This window comes from Ctenopharyngodon idella, chromosome 5 (assembly GCF_019924925.1).
Source record: "Ctenopharyngodon idella isolate HZGC_01 chromosome 5, HZGC01, whole genome shotgun sequence".
Classification (NCBI taxonomy): domain Eukaryota; kingdom Metazoa; phylum Chordata; class Actinopteri; order Cypriniformes; family Xenocyprididae; genus Ctenopharyngodon; species Ctenopharyngodon idella.
The window spans coordinates 42,369,283-42,393,325 of NC_067224.1; the positions used below are offsets into that span (position 1 = coordinate 42,369,283).

Sequence of the window (24,043 nt, forward strand, 5' to 3'; positions counted from 1 at the left end):
TCCTCTGTAGGTTGATAATTTTCATTTCCATCAAACGATGTGGCACATTACCAAGTCCATATCAGTATAGATATCCAGCATGATATTTTTCCCCACTGAGATCTGACGTGTTTTCAAAGTGTTTCTTTAATTTTTTTGAGCAGTGCATAAGAAAGTTAGAATTACGTTAGGTTCCTGTGACAGGTAGGTTTAGGGAAAGGTTAGGGAAGGACGATGAGTCAACATTTAGTCTCATATAAAAGATTTTGTCCTTGTGGGGTCCAAGTAAAGGAGTCAAAGTCAAAGATTCTGTATCTTTCGTACTTTTTGGGGTCAACTTGAAAAAATACAAGTTCACACACACACACATACACAAATGACTGTTTGCTATTATTTGTTTTACTATGTATTTGGATGTTGTTATATTTTTGATATATGATTTGTATTATTTGCATTGTAAGGTGTTTTATATAGTATTATTTGCTGCTCTTATTTATATCAGCCTAATAATTTGAAGATGGGTAATATAGCATCAGCACTGTAGCTGATACACTATCACTATCTAACAGACAGTGACTCAAGAACAATCACACACATCACAATCATCATATCTTCTCACCTTTTACTCTTTCCCTCGTGTATTTGTCAGTTTCTGCTCCAAAATTCACATAACGCTAGTAATGTAGTTATTCACACATCACGTTAGTTCCTCCAGGTGGCGCTCGGAGGCTCTTTTGAACCACATTCAAATCTCAGGAAGATTTTTCTTATTAGACGTTATACACTAACCATTAATATGTAAAATTTTCAATTATTCGTACCTGAGGTACAAATGGATATCTGCCTGATTAATCGCTAACTTATTTTAGTAATCACAACGACAGTGATTGGCTTCACCTCAGCAGCGATGAGAAAAGTAACAGTTCTTACGTGACGGTGCACTTTAATAACATTGAACTGAAAGAATTATTATTGAATTATAATAACTTATAATTAATAAAAGGAGAAATTGTACGTATCTATACTTTATCAATCACAGAATCATGCGTATTCTCTATTGTATTTCGATAGGTAAAACACCATTGGCTTAATGCATTTGACGTCAGTGGGTTGAACTTCCGGGTAAGAGTAATGTTGACGCAATCCGCTGAAAGTTGATGAGTGAAGCAGCGTCTTTAATTTCTCTCTCCTCAGACGGTTTGATGAGACGGATCAGGTAATATTTTCTATTTATACATTATTTATATGCATTATCGCGATTAGTTAACGGATAGTCGTGTTGTTTGAGCATAAGATAAGCCAACTAAGCCGCTAAAGAGCTAACATCAACAAATCAACAAATTCTGATGCTTGTGTTAATTTGACTCTTAACATCTCGCTGTGTGTGTGTGTGTGTGTGTGTGTGTGTGTGTGTGTATTAATGTATTTATTTATTTATTTATGTATGTATGTGTGTGTATATGTGTGTATATAAGTGTATATATGCGGATATATGTGGATATATGAGTGCATGGTTTGTATATATGTTTGTAAGTGTATATATGAGTGTGTGTGTGTGTATATATATATATATATATATATATATATATATATATATTTATACACATACATATATACATACATATATATAATGTGTATATGTGTGTATATATATATATATATATATATGTATATGTATGTGTATAAATAAATATATATATATATATATATATATATATATATATATATATATATATATATATATTTATACACATACATATATACATACATATATGCATATATATATATATATATATATATATATATATATAATGTGTATATGTGTGTATATATATATATATATATATATACACATATATATATACACATATACACATTTTATATATATATATATATATATATATATGTATGTATACATATACATACATACACACACACACACAAATATATATAGTAATGTACTGATGTACATCTGTGTATGTATATTAATGCATCAGGTTTTGCTGTGTTTATGTTGAGGTTTATCATAAGCTGAGGTCATCGAGGTGAATGCAGAATGGCCAGTGCAGCGGCCAATGAGAGTTCAGCATCAGCAGCAGCAGCAGCGAATGGACAGACGGCAGGAGAGAATGGCGGCAGTGGCGGCGGCGGCAGCACTCAGGACAGCACGTTTGAGTGTAACATCTGTCTGGACACATCTAAAGACGCCGTCATCAGTCTGTGTGGTCATCTCTTCTGGTGAGACCCTGCAGGACCTGCTCATGAAATTGTGAATAAATATGAATCGTTCAAAACCTTGTTTTCTCTCTTCTCTCTGGATCGCTCCTGTGACGTCTCCTCCTAGCTGGCCATGTTTGCATCAAGTAAGTTGTTGCACGGTTTCAGTAAGCGTGTATGATCATGTGACGTGACTTCTGAACCGTGTGTCTTTACGTGTCTGCAGTGGTTAGAAACCAGGCCGAACAGACAGGTGTGTCCCGTGTGTAAAGCAGGCATCAGCCGAGACAAAGTGATCCCGCTGTACGGCAGAGGCAGCACAGGTCAACAAGACCCCAGGTACAGTATACTTCACTGATATTTGTGTTGTAGAGCTTATAAATATGACCATGAAACAGTAGAAAGTTTCATCAAGTTCCAAATCAAGAGAGAAAAATGTGATTTGACTTGTGACATACACACACACCGGTATATCATAAAATCTGAGTGAATGTTCCTCTGTGATTTCAGAGAGCGAACTCCTCCACGACCACAAGGACAGCGGCCGGAACCGGAGAATCGTGGCGTGAGTGTCTTTCACACCGTCAGCTCAATAATCTCAATATAAGCAGGCTTTTTTTTTTCATGAGCTTATCAGCTGGTATAGAGGAAAAAAGTCACACTTTTTTTTTTTTTTTTTTTTTTGGAATATATACCATTAAAGGCGTTTGCAACGCTGGCGTATCATTGCACAAGACGTTTGTGATGAAACTGTTACATGGATGAAGGAGGTGCTGTAGTGCCGACCTGTAGGTAATTCATTAGTCAAACGAGCCGTCCCGGCGGGGCTTATTACGGGCGTCTCTGTGGACAGAAGCTGGAACGAGTGATGACAACATCCGACGTTTAAGGTTGCATCACATTTTGCTCTCTCAACACTTAAAGGTCTTGCGTAATGGTTATTTATCATAATATATAACTGGATAAATATTATACAATAGGACTCAAAATGAAGAAGACGTTCACTCGCCCTCAGACCCGTATGACTTTCTGTTAGTGGGACACAAACGTGTTTTCTCTTTTTCATAAAGCGAAAGCAGGTGATGAACAGCAGCTCCAAAGTCAGTCATACAAGTTTGGAAAGGCATGAGGAAGAGTACATGATGCAAATCAGATTGGCAGCATGTGTGTGAGGATATGATGTGTGTTTGCAGGGATTTCAAGGCTTTGGCTTCGGAGATGGAGGCTTCCAGATGTCTTTCGGTATTGGGGCTTTTCCTTTCGGGATCTTTGCCACGGCGTTCAATATCAATGACGGAAGACCACCTCCAGGTGAAAAAATAAATAAAAGTATTTTGGCCTGCATTAAGACATTATTATTAATAATGAACTTAAATAATTAATAATATTAAATGAACTTAAGAAAGAAGGATGATGCAAATGAATCATTGAGTCACATGTTTTGAATTGCGCTGCAAAAAAATCATGTTCTTCCTCAGTGTTTCTGTCTCGTTTTCCAGCACAAATATCTAAACATTCTTAAGTCAAGATACATTTACTGGAGAAGAGAAATGACTGAAGAAATCAAGTGTTATTTTCTGAAAAGAATTATTAAAATTGAGTGACTTTATGCTTAAAACAAGTATAAAAAAACAACTAATATTCCCTCTGAATTAAGTTTATTTTTCTGACTCCATTGGCAGATATTTGATCTTGTTTTATGCACAAACTTCATTTTGATACATTTTTTTTTTTCAGAAAGCAAGACTTAATATAGCTGTAAACATAAATTAGAGGCCAAGCACCTACTTTTGCCATTAGGTGGAGTCCAATAGGAGGAGTTATGGGGAGAAAAAAAATAGGTTTTTCGGAAAATTCAAAATGGCGGGAAAATTTTCATGATGTGAGCTTTTGGTGAAAATCAGACCAATGGTCAAGGAGGAGTTTGAAAAAGTAGGTTTTCAAAGAAATTCAAAATGGCGGACAGCAAGTTCGAGCATAATTGGTATCATTGTTCTCAGCATGACTCGAGGAATCTATCAAGACCAGTTTCATTATTAATCTTAATCAAAAGTTATTAGCATTTTTGGAAATTTCATTATAACGAGTTTCGTAACGATACGCTAATGCATTCTTAAAATACAGCATTTTAGGACATGATGCCCACAATGGCCAGTATGGGGAAAGTAGGCATGATGCACTGAATCATAAGAGACCAGTTTTATGAATTTTGGTTATTCGAGAACGATCTGATTCGATTTTCATGAAAATCAGATGAACCATCTAGGAGGAGTTTGAAAAGAAGGTTTTCGTAGAAATTCAAAATGGCGGACAGCAAGTTCGAGCATAATTGGTATCATTGTTCTAAGCATGACTCAAGGAATCTATCAAGACCAGTTTCAAATTAATCAAAAGTTATTATTTTATTTTTGGAAATTTCATTATAACTTTTGACCAACTTTTTTCTCAACTTTTTGAGTACCTTCAGTACATGGTCACATGACAATGACACATACCGAGTTTCATAACTGTACGCTAATGCGTTCTTAAAATACAGCATTTTAGGACAAAATTCAAAATGGCTGACGCCCACAATAGCCAATATGGGAAAATTGGGTATCATTCGACTATTCATGATGCACTGAATCAGATGAGACCAGTTTTATGATTTTTGCAAAGCATTCAGAAGTTAAAAGCAAAAAAAACTATTTTTCGTATCTCCTGACCAGTAGGTGGCGCTGTGCTGAAACGCTGCATGTAGCCTCAGGTCATGCTTATGATGACATGTACCAAGTTTAGTCTGAATACTCTGCGGAGATATAGCCTCGCGTCCAACTTGGCGAGGTCTTTGTTGAATCAGTTTGCGCGTTATTGGAGAATGGTTGAGTTTATCAAAAGGCCAGCATGGTCTGAAGACGATCTGATTCGATGACGTGCAATCAAATCATTGCCCTTATGGTTCAAAAGTTATTAGCATAATTGTTAGTGAAAATTTGGACAGTTGGTGGCGCTAGAGGGTTTGAGTTTGAAACACCAAATTTGGTGTGGTTAATGTTGGGACTGTCCTCTATCTGTGTGCCAAACTTCATCACTTTTTACCATACGGTTCTATGGGCTTCCATAGAAGAAGAAGATGTAAATGTATCTTGATTTAGGAATGTTTAGATATTTGTGCTGGAAAACGACAGAAACACCGAGGAAGAACATGATTTGTTGAAATGGACAGTTTAACTGCGAGGCGTTATTAAAGCATCTCTGTGTGAACTGAATCTAATGATGCAGTGGTGCATGTTGTGATTCTCTGAGACGAATCAAACTGTTCTTCTGTCCCTCGGCAGCGGCTCCAGGAACCCCTCAGCACACGGACGAGCAGTTCCTGTCCCGCCTCTTCCTGTTTGTGGCGCTGCTCATCATGTTTTGGCTGCTTATTGCTTGATGAAGGATGATGGGACACGATAATCATTCTTTCTAAAGATCCACTAACTAAAGTCAGGTTTCAGTAGTGCAGGCGTGTTTCTCCTGATGGGATTTTGAAAGGAAACTGGTTAACCCGTCTGGGGTCTTTTTCTATGAAAGAGATGGTGACTGCGTGTCTGTGATACTGTCACATGTGATTGACTCTCCTGATAATGTTTGCTTTTCTTCTTAGATTTTAAATAAACTCCAGAGTCTTATTTCTCTTAGGATCAGATCGTTTATTGGATTCTTCTACAGTTACGGTGCCAAATGATGTCGCTCGTGTTAATAAAGCAAGTCTTGATCATATTTGGAGAAATCCTATGAATGCATAAATGTACTTCTGAACAATAACTTTGAATACTTTACATTAATATATAATAAAGCATACTTTTTCCATTAAAATAAAAAGGTTTTAAAAAATAGAGGCTTAACATGATTCAGAACATCTTAACAGCACGTGACAATTTATTCATATAAAATCACACTGTTTATAATGTAAACTTTTGGAAACATTTTGGGTGCAAAATATCGCTGCCATGTGAAAAGCGTAAGCACGTGTTGACTGTCCAGATGGTGATTAAAATTAATTTTAAACATGTTTTTGAAGGTTTTTTTATTTATATATTTACTTCATATCAGTAGTGTCTGTTTTTCATCACAGTTTCAATACATCGATGGAAATATCACTGCTGTTGTAAAGTGACTATTTTCACCAGTAACATTCTCTTCTATTAAACAAAAGTCATCATGATTTTAAAGTATTTAAACCTTCTTCCAGCATCATTTGAGTGACATTCATGTCTAAAGTCAGCAGTATCAGTCATGTGAATGTTTCCTGATGTTCACACTGCAGTTTATAACCTGATCTTTAGATCTGACTCTCCTCACTGCAAGAAAGAAAAATCATGCCTTGGTAAATCTCAATTATGACATACTAAGTAATAATTATGAAATTAAAAAGTCAAAACTGACATACATGTATATCAAAATTATGACATACTAAATCATAATTATGAAATTAAAAAGTCAAAATTAAGTCAGTTTCAACTTTTTATATCATAATTATGACAATTCAATCTCATAATTGTCAGAATTTTTACCTTTTATCTCACAACTTGGTGTCATAATTTCCAATTTTGTCATAATTGTCTTTTTAATTCAGTTTGAACTTTTTATATCATAATTATGACTTGTCATAATTTTGAATTTGTCAATTTCAGCTGTCATAATTTTGACTTTTCATCTCATAATGACAGTATGTCATAATTATGACAAGTCAATTTCAACTTTGTATGTCAGTCATAATTTTGACTTTTTATATCATAATTTTGACTTTTTAATGTCATAATTATGACTTTTTTTAGTCAGTTTCAAGTTTTTATATCATAATTATGACTTAAGGTATAATTTTGACTCATTTCTGTCATTGACAAGTCATATTTTTTATTTTTTATCTCAGGACTTAGTGTCATAATTTGCCATTTTAATGTCATAATTATGACTTTTTAAGTCAATTTCAACTTTTTATATTTTAATTATGATGTCATATTTTTTAATTTGTCATAATTTCAACTTTTGTCATAATTTGTCATAATTGACTAAAGTCATAATTTTGATTTTTCATCTCATAAATACAACCTGAATTCTGGAAATGTTGGGATGTTTTTTAAATTTGAATAAAGTGAAAACTAAAAGACTTTCAAATCACACGAGCTAATATTTTATTCACAATAGAACATAGATAACAACATTTTACAATTTTATGCACAAAATGAGCTTATTTCAAATTTGATGCCTGCTACAGGTCTCAAAATAGTTGGGACGGGGGCATGTTTACCATGGTGTAGCATCTCCTCTTCTTTTCAACACAGTTTGAAGACGTCTGGGCATCGAGGTTATGAGTTTCTGGAGTTTTGGTGTTGGAATTTGGTCCCATTCTTGCCTGATATAGGTTTCCAGCTGCTGAAGAGTTTGTGATCGACGTATTTTTCTCTATAGGTGAAAGATCTGGACTGCAGGCAGGTCAATTCAGCACCCGGACTCTTCTACGGCGAAGCCATGCTGTTGTAACAGCTGCAGTATGTGGTTTTGCATTGTCCTGCTGAAATACACAAGGCCTTCCCTGAAATAGACGTCATCTGGAGGGGAGCATATGTTGCTCTAAAACCTTTATATACCTTTCAGCATTCATAGTGCCTTCCAAAACATGCAAGCTGCCCATACCGTATGCACTTATGCACCTCCATACCATCAGAGATGCTGGCTTTTGAACTGAACTCTAATAACACGCTGGAAGGTCTCCCTCCTCTTTAGCCTGGAGGACACGGCGTCCGTGATTTCCAACAAGAATGTCAAATTTGGACTCGTTTGACCCACTTTGAAACAGTCCATTTTAAATGAGCCTTGGCCCACAGGACACGACGGCGCTTCTGGTCCATGTTCACATATGGCTTTAGTTGGCATCTGCAGATGGCACGGCGGACTGTGTTTACCAACAGTGGTTTCTGGAAGTATTCCTGGGCCCATTTAGTAATGTCATTGACACATGAGTGATGCAGTGTCGTCTGAGGACCCGAAGATCACGGGCATCCAATAAAGGTCTTCAGCCTTGTCCCTTACGCACAGAGATTTCTCCAGTTTCTCTGAATCTTTTGATGATGTTATGCACTGTAGATGATGAGATTTGCATTTTGACGTTGAGGAACATTGTTTTTAAAGTATTCCACAATCTTTTTACGCACTCTTTCACAGCTCTGCCCATCTTTACTTCTGAGAGACTCTGCCTCTCTAAGACATCCCTTTTATAGCTAATCATGTTACAGACCTGATATCAATTAACTTAATTAGTTGCTAGATGTTCTCCCAGCTGAATCTTTTCAAAAAATCTTGCTTTTTCAGCCATTTGTTGCCCCGTGCCAATTATTTTTTGACCAGTAGCAGTCATCAAATTTGAAATGAGCTCATTTAGTGGATAAAAGTGTAAAATTTCTCCTTTTGAACATTTGCTGTTATCTATGTTCTATTGTGAATAAAATATTGGTTCATGTGATTTGAAAGTCTTTTAGTTTTCATTTTATGAAATGAACTTCTATACCCCATTTGCACTGGATTCATTGATGACGCTGTGTCTGAATCCACTGGTTCACTCATGAACTGTTCATCACTTCAATGCTGCATTTCATCAGATCATGAGGTTTTATTTGAGAGAATGAAGAAGCTAAAATGTAAGGTATTCGATCACTGCATAATTCCCATAATTTCCCTTCTTTGCCATTCCAGTCTTTATTTTGTTAATCTAACGTGGCATTATGAACTGAGTCCGCAGCTTTCCTCATGTTTTTAATTAATCAATGCAACAAAAAACTGCAAACAGCTTCATTCAGTCACTGGCAAACATTTTGTTCACTGTTTATCAGTTCTGTACATCTGTGTTTCTTATGAAAATCCAAAAAACTAATAAAATAAATGCATGAAGCAGCAGTTCGCACCAAGACATTTAATGTTGCAAGAACTTTTTCACTAGTGATATTTCACAGAACAGGTTCTTCTGCACCACTAAATATCTAACTGAACCTAGTCAAACGGTGAGGGAATTTATTTCCACATTCATACTGAGATATCTACAGAACTAAAGCATCTTTTAATGTTTTAGGGGTCCAATGCAAAAAACGTGCATTGGACCCCGTGCATGAAACGCCAACATGTTCATTCGTCTTTGAACTCTGCGTCAAACATGATCTGCTGGATCTGCATTTTGACCGCAGCTCTTTTCTGCGGCGTCAGTCTTTTGAGGGCAGGGACGTAACTCAAGAGAAACAACTCGTCCTCGTCAAACGCTCGCTCGGCTTTCTCGCAGCTCTTCAGCGGCTCTTTCTCCGCCGTCTGGCCGCTGAGGTCGCTGGGTGAGGCCGACGGCGTCAGCAGCGCAGGAGCTGCGTTCGTCACGACGGCCGGCTGCGGTGAAGCTGAACCGGACGCCTGCGACACCTTCAGTCCCGGAGGCAGACCGGTGACGACCGCCAGCTGTTTGACGGGGGCGAGCTGAGTGACGATAGACAACGGCAGCTGCGACAAGGGATTCAACTGAGCCGCGATCGCCGGCTTGATCTGATGCTTCGGCTCCGCCGCGTTCAGAGGAAACTTGCCACCGGGCTTTGCTTTCTTTTCAAGGCTGGACTTTGAATCGCCACCGCTGGACTCGTCGAGCGACTCCTCGGGCGAGTCGTGAGCGCTTCCGTCCGCGTCGTCCAGGTCCTCCAGAGCCTCTGCTTCGCTGGGACGCTTCCTCTTTCTGATATGAGCGTCCAGAAACGAGAGGCTTTCTCTGTGCGGCCAGTAATGCAAGCGCCGGCCGCCTTCTTCCTTCTTCAGCTTGCACAGTCTCCTCTCTCGGATGTATCTGTCCCTGATGGTCTTCCATCTTCTCTTGCATTCCACCACTGCAGCGGAAACACATCAGTGTCAGTCAGTGTTAAACTCTCTGATCAGACGCTTCATGAATCACGTGTGAGATTCGACTCTCGGCTTCTGTTCAAAAACATGCAAATAATCACAATTTTAAACATGCATCATAAAAATGCATGAACGCTTTACGTGAAAAACACTTTCTCTTGTCAAAAACACGATCTGCTGCTGAGACACTCGCACTGGAAAAACAGTATTTGTTACTTTGAATGTTTTCCCCTCCATAGAAAGCTGTTAAAATGGCTTAATGCATTAAAGACAGTGATATTTAAAGATCAGATTCAGTTATTCATGATGCATATCATACACAGGCAGATACAGATGAGAATATGAATGAAACAAGATGAACTGCACATTAAAGTCGACATGAAATGTAATTTTCTTCTCTATTGTGCCGTATATCTGAGTGAAACGCTTCTCAAACAAGAACAAATGTAGGGCGGGGCTTGATTTTGTCCATCAGGAATTGATTGGATTGTTGTCAGATAAATCATTTATAATAAATACTGCAGAAATAAGAATGGCCAGTTTTGATTTCATGGTGACTTTAAGTATTTTCCATATAAAGCATTATAATGTGCATCATCTGTATCAGTGTATAATATGAAAATCATAATCAGACAGAGCTTTATTGCTGAGTGTATTTGCACAGACAAGGGATTTTTCTCAGTAAATGAAGCTTCAGTGATACAAGACACATCATAATAAAATTAAAGAATAGAAATATGAAAAGTACAAAGACAAAGAATAGTCATAAGCAAGCTCAATAAGGTGCCTATATTAATATCATGTTTTAGTACAATAATAAGCCGTTAATATATCGTACAGTGTCATAAAGCTTCACTCATACAGTGAATCAGATCGATGTGCGCGAGACTTTATGAACTTTGAGGTTCTTCAAACAAACAGAAAGTCGCGCGTTTAAAAACATCTAGACGGAGCACCAGAATTAAAGCAGTTATAAAAAGTTGAAATATAATAAAACGACACATATGGAACTCAAGAACGCGCACTAAATGATTCCCTGTTGACTTCATTATATAGTCCATCATTTATACCGCTAGCGACGCGTCAAATCAGAACGCGCCTTTTGATTTATGTTGATCATAATAACGCAGTTTGATTCAGACGGACGCGTTCTAGTTTGTTGAGTCTCCAGCAGTGAACATGGTGTGTAATATCATCAAGACCAACACAACAGAAACACTTTTCAAAGTCAAACGCTTGACGAGCGCGCGGCCAAACGCGCGCGTAATGTTGACGCACTGACCGGAGAGACCGACGGACGCGGCGACCTCCCTCCACGCGTTCACCCTCCGCTCTGAACTGCGATAATCGTGCAGCGACACGTTGTAGAGCACCGGGTAAGCGTAGACGGTTTGGATCAGTTTCTCACTCACGGCCATTGAGTTTATTGGGTTTGCTCGATCTGAACGCGCTCCCGGAATTGCACAGTCGCGTCAAAAGTGCGCGACACGCGCCTCTATAGCGCAAGCGGGACGTCATGGCGGGAGTTTGGACCAATGAGATTTGACTGTGGGCGGGTCTATCCGGAGCGTCGCGTCACAAATAGAAACACAAGCGTCAGTCAAAAGGTCTTGATGTCGACGGATAAAATATGGCATAAAAATATTCAGCCCGTTTATTTTCTTACAGTACTCTCAGTTTCACAAGACTTAAGTCAGTTTTAAACAGTAAGAGAAGTAAAGGAAGAGTTACTCACAAAATCTTTCATTAATGAACAAATATGGTCTAAATCTTCATATTTCTTCTTGAATTCAGTTCTCTAATTTCATCCTTCAGACGCAAATATACATTTTTTATGCTTTATAAGCATATATATAGTTCTTGTATAAAGAACCAATTTATACTGTGAAAAATTAATATTATAAATACATCTAAAGTATATGTTATGGAAAATTGTTTCTATTAAGTTACATTATTATGTTTCATTTTTTACTCAGTATAGTACTGTACAGTATTATTTAGCCTATTTATTTATTGTAATCTTTTTTTTTTTTCACTCATTTATTTGTTTTAATCAGAAGCTGCTTGTGCAGTATGAGGTCATTTTGAGTTATTTCTGTCAACATCAAATGGATATTTTTTTTCCTATTTTATTCAGCAAAAGCCCGTGGAGTCACTTATTTTCTCATTTAGATGAATCCAAAAAGTACTTTATCCGATAAAGTTAATTTAATATAAAATATTACTTCCTATGACGAAAATCTTCTTAAGAAATTTCTTAAAGGTATGAAAGTTGCTCTAGTCTTTTGATTTATATCTGAGTGAAACGCTTCTCAAACAAGAACAAATGTAGGGCGGGGCTTGATTTTGTCTGTGGGGAATTGATTGGATGGTTGTGGTTTGCTATTGGTGGATCTCATGTGAGTGACAGGTTGCCCCACCCTCGTCATCAGAGAAGAGAAGAAATGCTACAAGAGGGAGGAGAAGATATTCTGAATCAAGATTATGAGGAACATGAATTTTACACAATAATGATGCAGTGACCTCTGCATCTTATTATGACTTATTATGCCCCATGTCTCCGCCTCCTCTTCCAAGTTCAGCCAGTCCATCAGCCCCACCTCCACTGGTTCCCTTCAATCCCTCGGCTTCTCCTATGACGCCACTCTTTTGTGTGGAATTGCCTCAGGGCTTCAGGTCTCCAGCTTCACCCAGGCAGGAGTATTCTCAGCTCCGCCTCCAGTCACTGATCCCGTCACTCCACCTCGGTCCGTCGTCCTCTCAGATCCATCTTTGCTGATTCCCTCCCTCAGCTCCACCAGAGACCATCGTCCTTATGGCTCCACCAGGCTCCCTTGTCCCTTCACCTCGGTCAGATGTCGCTCAGTCACGTCCGCAGCGCTCCGTCTCTCCAACACTTTCGGCTCCGCCTTCCCTCTGGCTCCACCTCGGTCCCACTGGCTTCACCTCCATCGGCTCCATCTACATCCACAGCCAAGCCTCCTCCATGGCTCCTCCCTCCCTCGACTCTGCCGTGGGCCTTTGTCCTGTCTGCCCGCCTGGCTATTTCAGCTCCTGGATCCTCCCTGACTCCTCCCACTGTCTCTGATCTGTCCACGGCCAATCACACTCTCCACGTCCTCCTCTAGAGCCCCGCCCTCCTCAGTTATTCATCCAAAACTATTTAAATTTGTTCTGATTCAGCACCAATCCTGCTGAGACAAGCACATATGCAGAGTAAAGGATATGAATTTACAATATAAAGACCTGGTTCATGAATATTATTTTGATTGCATGACTAATAATCTAATTTATGTTCATAAGAGAAGCCATCGCCATTTATGACCCCTCGTACAAATGATATGCATAATAACATTTAAAGCTGCAGTCTATAACTTTTTTGGTTAAAAATTATCCAAAATCAATTTTTGAGCAAGTATATAACCAGCCAGTGTTCAAAACTATCTCCTTACCTTAGTCTGATTCACAACGGTAAGCTTGTAATAATGTTTCATAATTAAGGTGGTACTGGTAGGTTTCTGCGGGAAATTCGAGCATGCCACCGTTTGTCTTTACGTCATTACGTCATGTCTGTTTACATGAAGAAGGAGTCCCAGCTAGTAGGATATATCACATGTGAGGATGTTGCAGGTGACGGATCATTTATAGCCTTTTCTCACAGCAGCAGGAATAATTAAACTTATTTATTTTGATGGCGGATTGTATGGTACGACAGATTAACATTAGAGATTAGTCTGTACAGAAACTGAAATCTACAGTTAACGCTACACACTAAATAAACATAGTCACGCAATGCTGATGTTGTTAACGTTAACAATTTGAGAACAAAGTATAACAATAATAATAATTTTCACGGTTTGACGTGATCTGAGCTAAGCAATCATTAGATTTAATCATCAGTGGCAGCGCGATTTATTGTAATGCTTTTTTTCTCCGTTTCTCAGAACAAAAGTGGCAGATTTATTACTTACTTGTTCAGACGACATTTTCCGGTGAAAATTTTTATTTTGTTCATACCTCCAAGATGTAGAATCTGTGATTCTGAAGTACAGTATCCACACCGATGTGGTGACTGACAGCAAACATTAGATGCATCTGCGCTGAGGAGCCGTGCCGATGCACAACCCACCTGAAGATGATAATAACGCAAATAACCGCAATTGCAGGTTACAAACAGAGATGGCAACAAAGAGGCAAAACTTACGGACTGCAGCTTTAATGTTGCAAAAGTGTCATTTTACACACACAAAAAGGTTTTTTATAGCAACACATATAAAACTCTTACTTTGTAAGTTGTTGCAATGAAATAATTTATACAGAAATACAGCATCTTTTATATAGGCTAATGTAAATATGAAACATGCATTAAATATAAAACACACTCAATATTTAGTAAGCATTGCACTCCATCACTGTTCATTCATCTTTGAACTCTGCGTCAAACATGATCTGCTGGATCTGCATTTTGACCGCAGCTCTTTTCTGCGGCGTCAGTCTTTTGAGGGCAGGGACGTAACTCAAGAGAAACAACTCGTCCTCGTCAAACGCTCGCTCGGCTTTCTCGCAGCTCTTCAGCGGCTCTTTCTCCGCCGTCTGGCCGCTGAGGTCGCTGGGTGAGGCCGGTGCGTTTGTTTTCACGTGTATGTGCTCCTCCAGAGCCTCTGCTTCACTGGGACGCTTCCTCTTTCTGATATGAGCGTCCAGAAACGAGAGGCTTTCTCTGTGCGGCCAGTAATGTAAGCGCCGGCCACCTTCTTCCTTCTTCAGCTTGCATTCCACCACTGCAGGGAAGAACGATTTCAACAATGTATTCTTAATAATAATAAATAACTACACTGAAATAAGCTTCTAATCAAGGGAAAACAGTCCTCAACATGTGTTTTGTGTCATGTGTGTATTTAGGTTTTTTTCCTCTTAGAAAAACGTATATGTATGCATGTATATAATAAACCAAATACATACATCATGTTTTTTATATTAGTATTATTAACTAATGGTAAGCAGGGTTGGTTTTTTAAAAACAACCCAAGTTGGGTTGAAAATTGACAAACCCAGCATTTGGGTTGTTTTAATCCAGCGGTTGGGTTAAATGTTGACCAAACCTGCTGGTCAGTTTTATTTAACTCAACTATTGTTTAAAAATGACTAAATGTCTGGCTTAAAATGAACCCAAAATAGGTTGGAAATTAAAAATCAGACACATAATTACTAGAGGCAACAATAATAATCAAGAGGTGATAATAAGCAATTTAATAAATGTTTGTTTCATTATTATTCATTAAACTTTTAAATAAATGTTCACATATTAAACATTAATAAATGTTAATTTCCAACATATTTTGGGTTCATTTTAAGCAAGAAATACAGTAATTTTTAAACAACAGTTGAGTTAAATAAAACTACCCAGCAGGTTGGGCAAACATTTAACCCATCCGCTGGGTCAAAACAACCCAATCGCTGGGTTTGTCCATTTTCAACCCAACTTGGGTTGTTTTAACCCAGCATTTTTTAGAGTAGGGACCTGAGATGTAAATCAGCATATGCACAATGTATTTTTCAGCTTTTTGGCTGGATTTGTGTTTTTTTGTACTGTCCCTATTAAAATAAACCACTAGGCTAAATAAAATTGTGCCCAAATAAAACATTACAGAACACTAGAGCCTAATATTTAAGCTACTAAGCGTCTTACTTCTTGTTAATAATATTTTACATAATAACTATGTGTACGAAGAATTCTACAGTATGAATGTTTGTCACTATGATGTACAGACCGCGCGCGCGTAATGTTGACGCACTGACCGGAGAGACCGATGGACGCGGCGACCTCTCTCCACGCGTTCACCCTCCGCTCTGAACGCCGATAATCGTGCAGAGACACGTTATAAAGCACCGGGTAAGCGTAGACGGTTTGGATCACTTTCTCGTTCTCAGCCATTGAGTTTATTGAGTTGCTGCTGAGACGCGTTCTTTAGATCGTATTTCCGGAATCGAACAGGCGCGTCAGAGACGCGCGACTCACGCACCTCAAGCGATTGGTAGATCACCGTTTGGAAGCGGATTAAAAGTGAACGAGGTCCAGCTCTGATTTGATCATTTTGATTCGTGATCATAAAAAAGTCACGACAGAAACAGAGTCGAACTGATTCTGAACTCGATCAGAAGATAAACATCATCCTCTCAGTACTGTCATGATGGATGAAGGGAATAAGAGCACTAATTCTCCTTAAACACTAGACTAGATAATAACATGTGAAAGAGTCTCAGGGACAATTATCATTTTTTTTCCTACTTTTCTTTGAGATGTTTTTCCTGCAGCTGTAACATAAAACAATAGATCAGCCAAAAACCAAAATGGAACACAAAACAATCTTTTTTGTGTTGAATAATTCAGTGTGTTACTACAGAAATGACACTTTAAAACTGACTTAAGTCTTGTGAAACTGAGAGTACTGTAAGAAAATAAACGGGCTGAATATTTTTATGCCATATTTTATCCGTCGACATCAAGACCTTTTGACTGACGCTTGTGTTTCTATTTGTGACGCGACGCTCCGGATAGACCCGCCCACAGTCAAATCTCATTGGTCCAAACTCCCGCCATGACGTCCCGCTTGCGCTATAGAGGCGCGTGTCGCGCACTTTTGACGCGACTGTGCAATTCCGGGAGCGCGTTCAGATCGAGCAAACCCAATAAACTCAATGGCCGTGAGTGAGAAACTGATCCAAACCGTCTACGCTTACCCGGTGCTCTACAACGTGTCGCTGCACGATTATCGCAGTTCAGAGCGGAGGGTGAACGCGTGGAGGGAGGTCGCCGCGTCCGTCGGTCTCTCCGGTCAGTGCGTCAACATTACGCGCGCGTTTGGCCGCGCGCTCGTCAAGCGTTTGACTTTGAAAAGTGTTTCTGTTGTGTTGGTCTTGATGATATTACACACCATGTTCACTGCTGGAGACTCAACAAACTAGAACGCGTCCGTCTGAATCAAACTGCGTTATTATGATCAACATAAATCAAAAGGCGCGTTCTGATTTGACGCGTCGCTAGCGGTATAAATGATGGACTATATAATGAAGTCAACAGGGAATCATTTAGTGCGCGTTCTTGAGTTCCATATGTGTCGTTTTATTATATTTCAACTTTTTATAACTGCTTTAATTCTGGTGCTCCGTCTAGATGTTTTTAAACGCGCGACTTTCTGTTTGTTTGAAGAACCTCAAAGTTCATAAAGTCTCGCGCACATCGATCTGATTCACTGTATGAGTGAAGCTTTATGACACTGTACGATATATTAACGGCTTATTATTGTACTAAAACATGATATTAATATAGGCACCTTATTGAGCTTGCTTATGACTATTCTTTGTCTTTGTACTTTTCATATTTCTATTCTTTAATTTTATTATGATGTGTCTTGTATCACTGAAGCTTCATTTACTGAGAAAAATCCCTTGTCTGTGCAAATACACTCAGCAATAAAGCTCTGTCTGATTATGATTTTCATATTATACACTGATACAGATGATGCACATTATAATGCTTTATATGGAAAATACTTAAAGTCACCATGAAATCAAAACTGGCCATTCTTATTTCTGCAGTATTTATTATAAATTATTTATCTGACAACAATCCAATCAATTCCTGATGGACAAAATCAAGCTCCGCCCTACATTTGTTCTTGTTTGAGAAGCGTTTCACTCAGATATACGGCACAACAGAGAAGAAAATTACATTTCATGTCGACTTTAATGTGCAGTTCATCTTGTTTCATTCATATTCTCATCTGTATCTGCCTGTGTATGATATGCATCATGAATAACTGAATTTGATCTTTAAATATCACTGTCTTTAATGCATTAAGCCGTTTTAACAGCTTTCTATGGAGGAGAAAACATTCAAAGTAACAAATACTGTTTTTCCAGTGCGAGTGTCTCAGCAGCAGATCGTGTTTTTGACAAGAGAAAGTGTTTTTCACGTAAAGCGTTCATGCATTTTTATGATGCATGTTTAAAACTGTGATTATTTGCATGTTTTTGAACAGAAGCCGAGAGTCGAATCTCACACGTGATTCATGAAGCGTCTGATCAGAGAGTTTAACACTGACTGACACTGATGTGTTTCCGCTGCAGTGGTGGAATGCAAGAGAAGATGGAAGACCATCAGGGACAGATACATCCGAGAGAGGAGACTGTGCAAGCTGAAGAAGGAAGAAGGCGGCCGGCGCTTGCATTACTGGCCGCACAGAGAAAGCCTCTCGTTTCTGGACGCTCATATCAGAAAGAGGAAGCGTCCCAGCGAAGCAGAGGCTCTGGAGGACCTGGACGACGCAGACGGAAGCGCTCACGACTCGCCCGAGGAGTCGCTCGACGAGTCCAGCGGTGGCGATTCAAAGTCCAGCCTTGAAAAGAAAGCAAAGCCCGGTGGCAAGTTTCCTCTGAACGCGGCGGAGCCGAAGCATCAGATCAAGCCGGCGATCGCGGCTCAGTTGAATCCCTTGTCGCAGCTGCCGTTGTCTATCGTCACTCAGCTCGCCCCCGTCAAACAGCTGGCGGTCGTCACCGGTCTGCCTCCGGGACTGAAGGTGTCGCAGGCGTCCGGTTCAGCTTCACCGCAGCCGGCCGTCGTGACGAACGCAGCTCCCGCGCTGCTGACGCCGTCGGCCTCACCCAGCGACCTCAGCGGCCAGACGGCGGAGAAAGAGCCGCTGAAGAGCTGCGAGAAAGCCGAGCGAGCGTTTGACGAGGACGAGTTGTTTCTCTTGAGTTACGTCCCTGCCCTCAAAAGACTGACGCCGCAGAAAAGAGCTGCGGTCAAAATGCAGATCCAGCAGATCATGTTTGACGCAGAGTTCAAAGACGAATGAACATGTTGGCGTTCGCTCCAGATCTTTGACTCTGAGGGTTTTTTTGCATTGGACCCCTAAAACATTAAAAGATGCTTTATTATATCTCAGTATGAATGTGGAAATAAATTCCCTCACCGTTTGACTAGGTTCAGTTAGATATTTAGTGGTGCAGAAGAACCTGTTCTCTAAAAAATCACTAGTGAAAATGTTCTTGCAACATTAAATGTCTTGGTGCGAACTGCTGCTTCATGCATTTGTCATTTTAAGCTCAGATGAATGTAAAATATGTTTGCCAGCTACATTTTGTCTTTTGTTTGGATGGTTCGTAAAAATAAATGTGAAATAATAACACAAATGGAAGTTGGAGAATCATTTATTATACATTTGAGCTTCTTTGTCCAGCTCTGCTCATTCATCTACCATAACGTCAAAGAGAAACATGAGATGATGCTTTGCTTCACGACACTTTTCCTTTACTCTTAAAAACACTGGGGTAAAACAACCCAATTTGGTTTCTTTTTAACCCAAGGGCAGGGTAAATATAGGACAAAACACACGTTGGGTTAATTTCACGCAGCAAATTGGGTTATTTAACCCAGCATAATGGGTTGATTCATTTTTACTATAATAATAGCTTACTTTTTAAATAACTTCATACATGAATTAATGTTTACAGATTAACTTAAATCCTCTAAACTTTTCTTAAATACTTCACACAACCATTGGTTTGCATGATAATTCCTTTATTTTCAATCATATTTTGTAGTATAACATATTTTTATATTGTATAAGGTGATTCACATCGCACCCCTGTATGTTGCTTTGCATAAAATTAAACGATATACAGAACAATAACGAATTTTTAGATAAAATAAAATGTACACAAACCTGTATTTTACCGAAGACATGCACCAATTTGACGGAGCTGCACTGTTCTCTCCTGAAGAGGGCGCAAAAAACCTGCGATGACTAACTCAACCGCTGGGTTGTTATGTCCAACCCAGGATCTGGGTAACACAAAAACTACCCAAACACTGGGTTGTTACGTCTGACCCAGGATCTGGTAACACAAAACCTGCCCAAACACTGGGTTGTTATGTCCGACCCAGGATCTGGTAACGCAAAAACTACCCAAACACTGGGTTGTTACGTCTGACCCAGGATCTGGTAACGCAAAACCTGCCCAAACACTGGGTTGTTACGTCTGACCCAGGATCTGGGTAACGCAAAACTTGCCCAAACGCTGAGTTGTTACGTCTGACCCAGGATCTGAGTAACAGAAAAACTACCCAAACACTGGGTTGTTACGTCTGACCCAGGATCTGAGTAACAGAAAAACTACCCAAACGCTGGGTTGTTACGTCTGACCCAGGATCTGGTAACACAAAAACTACCCAAACACTGGGTTGTTACATCTGACCCAGGATCTGGTAACACAAAACCTGCCCAAACACTGGGTTGTTACGTCTGACCCAGGATCTGGGTAACGCAAAACCTGCCCAAACGCTGAGTTGTTACGTCTGACCCAGGATCTGGGTAACACAAAAACTACCCGAACATTGGGTTGTTACGTCTGACCCAGGATCTGGTAACACAAAAACTACCCAAACTCTGGGTTGTTACGTCTGACCCAGGATCTGAGTAACACAAAAACTACCCAAACACTGGGTTGTTACGTCTGACCCAGGATCTGGTAACACAAAAACTACCCAAACACTGGGTTGTTACGTCTGACCCAGGATCTGGTAACGCAAAACCTGCCCAAACACTGGGTTGTTACGTCTGACCCAGGATCTGGGTAACGCAAAACCTGCCCAAACACTGGGTTGTTACGTCTGACCCAGGATCTGAGTAACAGAAAAACTACCCGAACACTGGGTTGTTACGTCTGACCCAGGATCTGGGTAACACAAAAACTACCCAAACACTGGGTTGTTACGTCTGACCCAGGATCTGGGTAACACAAAAACTACCCGAACACTGGGTTGTTACGGCTGACCCAGGATCTGGTAACACAAAAACTATCCAAACACTGGGTTGTTACGTCTGACCCAGGATCTGGGTAACACAAAAACTACCCAAACACTGGGTTGTTACGTCTGACCCAGGATCTGGTAACACAAAAACTACCCAAACACTGGGTTGTTACGTCTGACCCAGGATCTGGTAACACAAAAACTGCCCAAACACTGGGTTATTACGTCTGACCCAGGATCTGGTAACACAAAAACTGCCCAAACACTGGGTTGTTACGTCTGACCCAGGATCTGGTAACACAAAAACTACCCAAACTCTGGGTTGTTACGTCTGACCCAGGATCTGGGTAACACAAAAACTACCCAAACACTGGGTTGTTACGTCTGACCCAGGATCTGGTAACACAAAAACTACCCAAACACTGGGTTGTTACATCTGACCCAGGATCTGGTAACACAAAAACTACCCAAACACTGGGTTGTTACGTCTGACCCAGGATCTGGGTAACGCAAAACCTGCCCAAACGCTGAGTTGTTACGTCTGACCCAGGATCTGAGTAACAGAAAAACTACCCGAACACTGGGTTGTTACGTCTGACCCAGGATCTGGTAACACAAAAACTACCCAAACTCTGGGTTGTTACGTCTGACCCAGGATCTGGTAACACAAAAACTACCCAAACACTGGGTTGTTACGTCTGACCCAGGATCTGGGTAACGCAAAACCTGCCCAAACGCTGGGTTGTTACGTCTGACCCAGGATCTGGGTAACACAAAAACTACCCAAACACTGGGTTGTTACGTCTGACCCAGGATCTGGGTAACGCAAAACCTGCCCAAACGCTGAGTTGTTACGTCTGACCCAGGATCTGAGTAACAGAAAAACTACCCGAACACTGGGTTGTTACGTCTGACCCAGGATCTGGTAACACAAAAACTACCCAAACTCTGGGTTGTTACGTCTGACCCAGGATCTGGTAACACAAAAACTACCCAAACACTGGGTTGTTACGTCTGACCCAGGATCTGGGTAACGCAAAACCTGCCCAAACGCTGGGTTGTTACGTCTGACCCAGGATCTGGGGAACACAAAAACTACCCAAACTCTGGGTTGTTACGTCTGACCCAGGATCTGGTAACACAAAAACTACCCAAACACTGGGTTGTTACGTCTGACCCAGGATCTGGGTAACGCAAAACCTGCCCAAACACTGGGTTGTTACGTCTGACCCAGGATCTGGGTAACGCAAAACCTGCCCAAACGCTGAGTTGTTACGTCTGACCCAGGATCTGAGTAACAGAAAAACTACCCGAACACTGGGTTGTTACGTCTGACCCAGGATCTGGTAACACAAAAACTACCCAAACTCTGGGTTGTTACGTCTGACCCAGGATCTGGTAACACAAAAACTACCCAAACACTGGGTTGTTACGTCTGACCCAGGATCTGGGTAACGCAAAACCTGCCCAAACACTGGGTTGTTACGTCTGACCCAGGATCTGGTAACACAAAAACTACCCAAACACTGGGTTGTTACGTCTGACCCAGGATCTGGGTAACGCAAAACCTGCCCAAACGCTGAGTTGTTACGTCTGACCCAGGATCTGAGTAACAGAAAAACTACCCGAACTCTGGGTTGTTACGTCTGACCCAGAATCTGGGTAACGCAAAACCTGCCCAAACACTGGGTTGTTACGTCTGACCCAGAATCTGGATAACACAAAAACTACCCAAACGCTGGGTTGTTACGTCTGACCCAGGATCTGGTAACACAAAAACTACCCAAACTCTGGGTTGTTACGTCTGACCCAGGATCTGGTAACGCAAAACCTGCCCAAACACTGGGTTGTTACGTCTGACCCAGGATCTGGATAACACAAAAACTACCCAAACACTGGGTTGTTACGTCTGACCCAGAATCTGGGTAACGCAAAACCTGCCCAAAAGCTGGGTTGTTACGTCTGACCCAGGATCTGGTAACGCAAAAACTACCCAAACACTGGGTTGTTACGTCTGACCCAGGATCTGGGTAACACAAAAACTACCCAAACACTGGGTTGTTACGTCTGACCCAGGATCTGGTAACACAAAAACTACCCAAACGCTGGGTTGTTACGTCTGACCCAGGATCTGGGTAACACAAAAACTACCCAAACACTGGGTTGTTACGTCTGACCCAGGATCTGGGTAACACAAAAACTACCCAAACACTGGGTTGTTACGTCTGACCCAGGATCTGGTAACACAAAAACTACCCAAACGCTGGGTTGTTACGTCTGACCCAGGATCTGGGTAACACAAAAACTACCCAAACGCTGGGTTGTTACGTCTGACCCAGGATCTGGGTAACACAAAAACTACCCAAACACTGGGTTGTTACGTCTGACCCAGGATCTGGCAACACAAAAACTACCCAAACGCTGGGTTGTTACGTCTGACCCAGGATCTGGTAACACAAAAACTACCCAAACACTGGGTTGTTACGTCTGACCCAGGATCTGGTAACACAAAAACTACCCAAACACTGGGTTGTTACGTCTGACCCAGGATCTGGGTAACACAAAAAATACCCAAACACTGGAAAATAACCCAAAAAATGACCCCAAAGGCTCAACCCAGGACTTGGGTAGAAAAAAATAACCCAAGATTTTTTAGAGTGTAAGGGGTTAAAAGTAGAAATGTTGTGGTTGACAGAAGTTCACTTGTGCACAAGCATCTGAGCGTTTCAAGATCTAATCAATGCCTTTTTTAACCTTAATATTCATCCACAACTGTAAAGCAAACACTGAAATGCAGAATATATATTAGAATAAATATTCAACAGTACATTGGAATTAATAACATATCATTGAACTATAAATGCATCATTTCTGAGAGGCAGAAAAGCATATCTGCCCTAATCAACATGATACTGAAAACCATAATCTCAACAATGTGAAGCAAATGAATATCAGTAAGCCAGACAGACGCTGTTTATTTGTATCTAGTTTTGATCCTCCTTATCGGTGTGGCTTAAGACAGATTTTGAAAATCCATTAATTCCTTGATGAAAACCATGTATGATTACAAAGGATTTGTTGAGAATGAATAGAACATGTACAATATGGCTTTTTGTGAAAAAAGAGACATTGAAT

General features: G+C 40.2%; 3 protein-coding genes across 3 annotated transcripts; 2 read left to right on the top strand and 1 right to left on the bottom strand.

The window, feature by feature from the left end:
• The first annotated feature begins 1,032 nt into the window (after positions 1-1,032).
• On the top strand, positions 1,033-6,232 carry LOC127513295 (E3 ubiquitin-protein ligase RNF185-like). Its single transcript, XM_051894974.1, has 7 exons — positions 1,033-1,195; positions 1,999-2,217; positions 2,324-2,342; positions 2,423-2,535; positions 2,707-2,761; positions 3,390-3,507; positions 5,514-6,232. The coding sequence occupies exons 2-7, from the start codon at positions 2,036-2,038 to the stop codon at positions 5,609-5,611; spliced, it is 585 nt and encodes a 194-aa protein (XP_051750934.1). The 5' UTR covers positions 1,033-1,195; positions 1,999-2,035; the 3' UTR covers positions 5,612-6,232.
• Positions 6,233-7,341: 1,109 nt separating this feature from the next.
• On the bottom strand, positions 7,342-11,600 carry LOC127513294 (uncharacterized). The gene is made up of 2 exons (XM_051894973.1): positions 11,369-11,600; positions 7,342-10,073 (listed from the first exon to the last, which is right to left on the bottom strand). The coding sequence occupies exons 1-2, from the start codon at positions 11,502-11,504 to the stop codon at positions 9,340-9,342; spliced, it is 870 nt and encodes a 289-aa protein (XP_051750933.1). The 5' UTR covers positions 11,505-11,600; the 3' UTR covers positions 7,342-9,339.
• A 5,049-nt stretch (positions 11,601-16,649) lies between these two features.
• On the top strand, positions 16,650-19,287 carry LOC127513616 (uncharacterized). The gene is made up of 2 exons (XM_051895583.1): positions 16,650-16,921; positions 18,217-19,287. The coding sequence occupies exons 1-2, from the start codon at positions 16,786-16,788 to the stop codon at positions 18,948-18,950; spliced, it is 870 nt and encodes a 289-aa protein (XP_051751543.1). The 5' UTR covers positions 16,650-16,785; the 3' UTR covers positions 18,951-19,287.
• Positions 19,288-24,043: the final 4,756 nt, after the last annotated feature.

Bases quoted from the DNA above. Each gene is read 5' to 3' on its own strand.
- LOC127513616 (XM_051895583.1), top strand. From the start codon at position 16,786: ATGGCCGTGAGTGAGAAACTGATCCAAACCGTCTACGCTTACCCGGTG. The intron at 16,922-18,216 runs GTCAGTGCGTCA...TTTCCGCTGCAG, and splicing joins CGCGTCCGTCGGTCTCTCCG to TGGTGGAATGCAAGAGAAGA.
- LOC127513295 (XM_051894974.1), top strand. From the start codon at position 2,036: ATGGCCAGTGCAGCGGCCAATGAGAGTTCAGCATCAGCAGCAGCAGCA. The intron at 2,536-2,706 runs GTACAGTATACT...CTGTGATTTCAG, and splicing joins ACAGGTCAACAAGACCCCAG to AGAGCGAACTCCTCCACGAC. The intron at 2,762-3,389 runs GTGAGTGTCTTT...GTGTGTTTGCAG, and splicing joins CGGAACCGGAGAATCGTGGC to GGATTTCAAGGCTTTGGCTT.
- LOC127513294 (XM_051894973.1), bottom strand. From the start codon at position 11,504: ATGGCCGTGAGTGAGAAACTGATCCAAACCGTCTACGCTTACCCGGTG. The intron at 10,074-11,368 runs GTCAGTGCGTCA...TTTCCGCTGCAG, and splicing joins CGCGTCCGTCGGTCTCTCCG to TGGTGGAATGCAAGAGAAGA.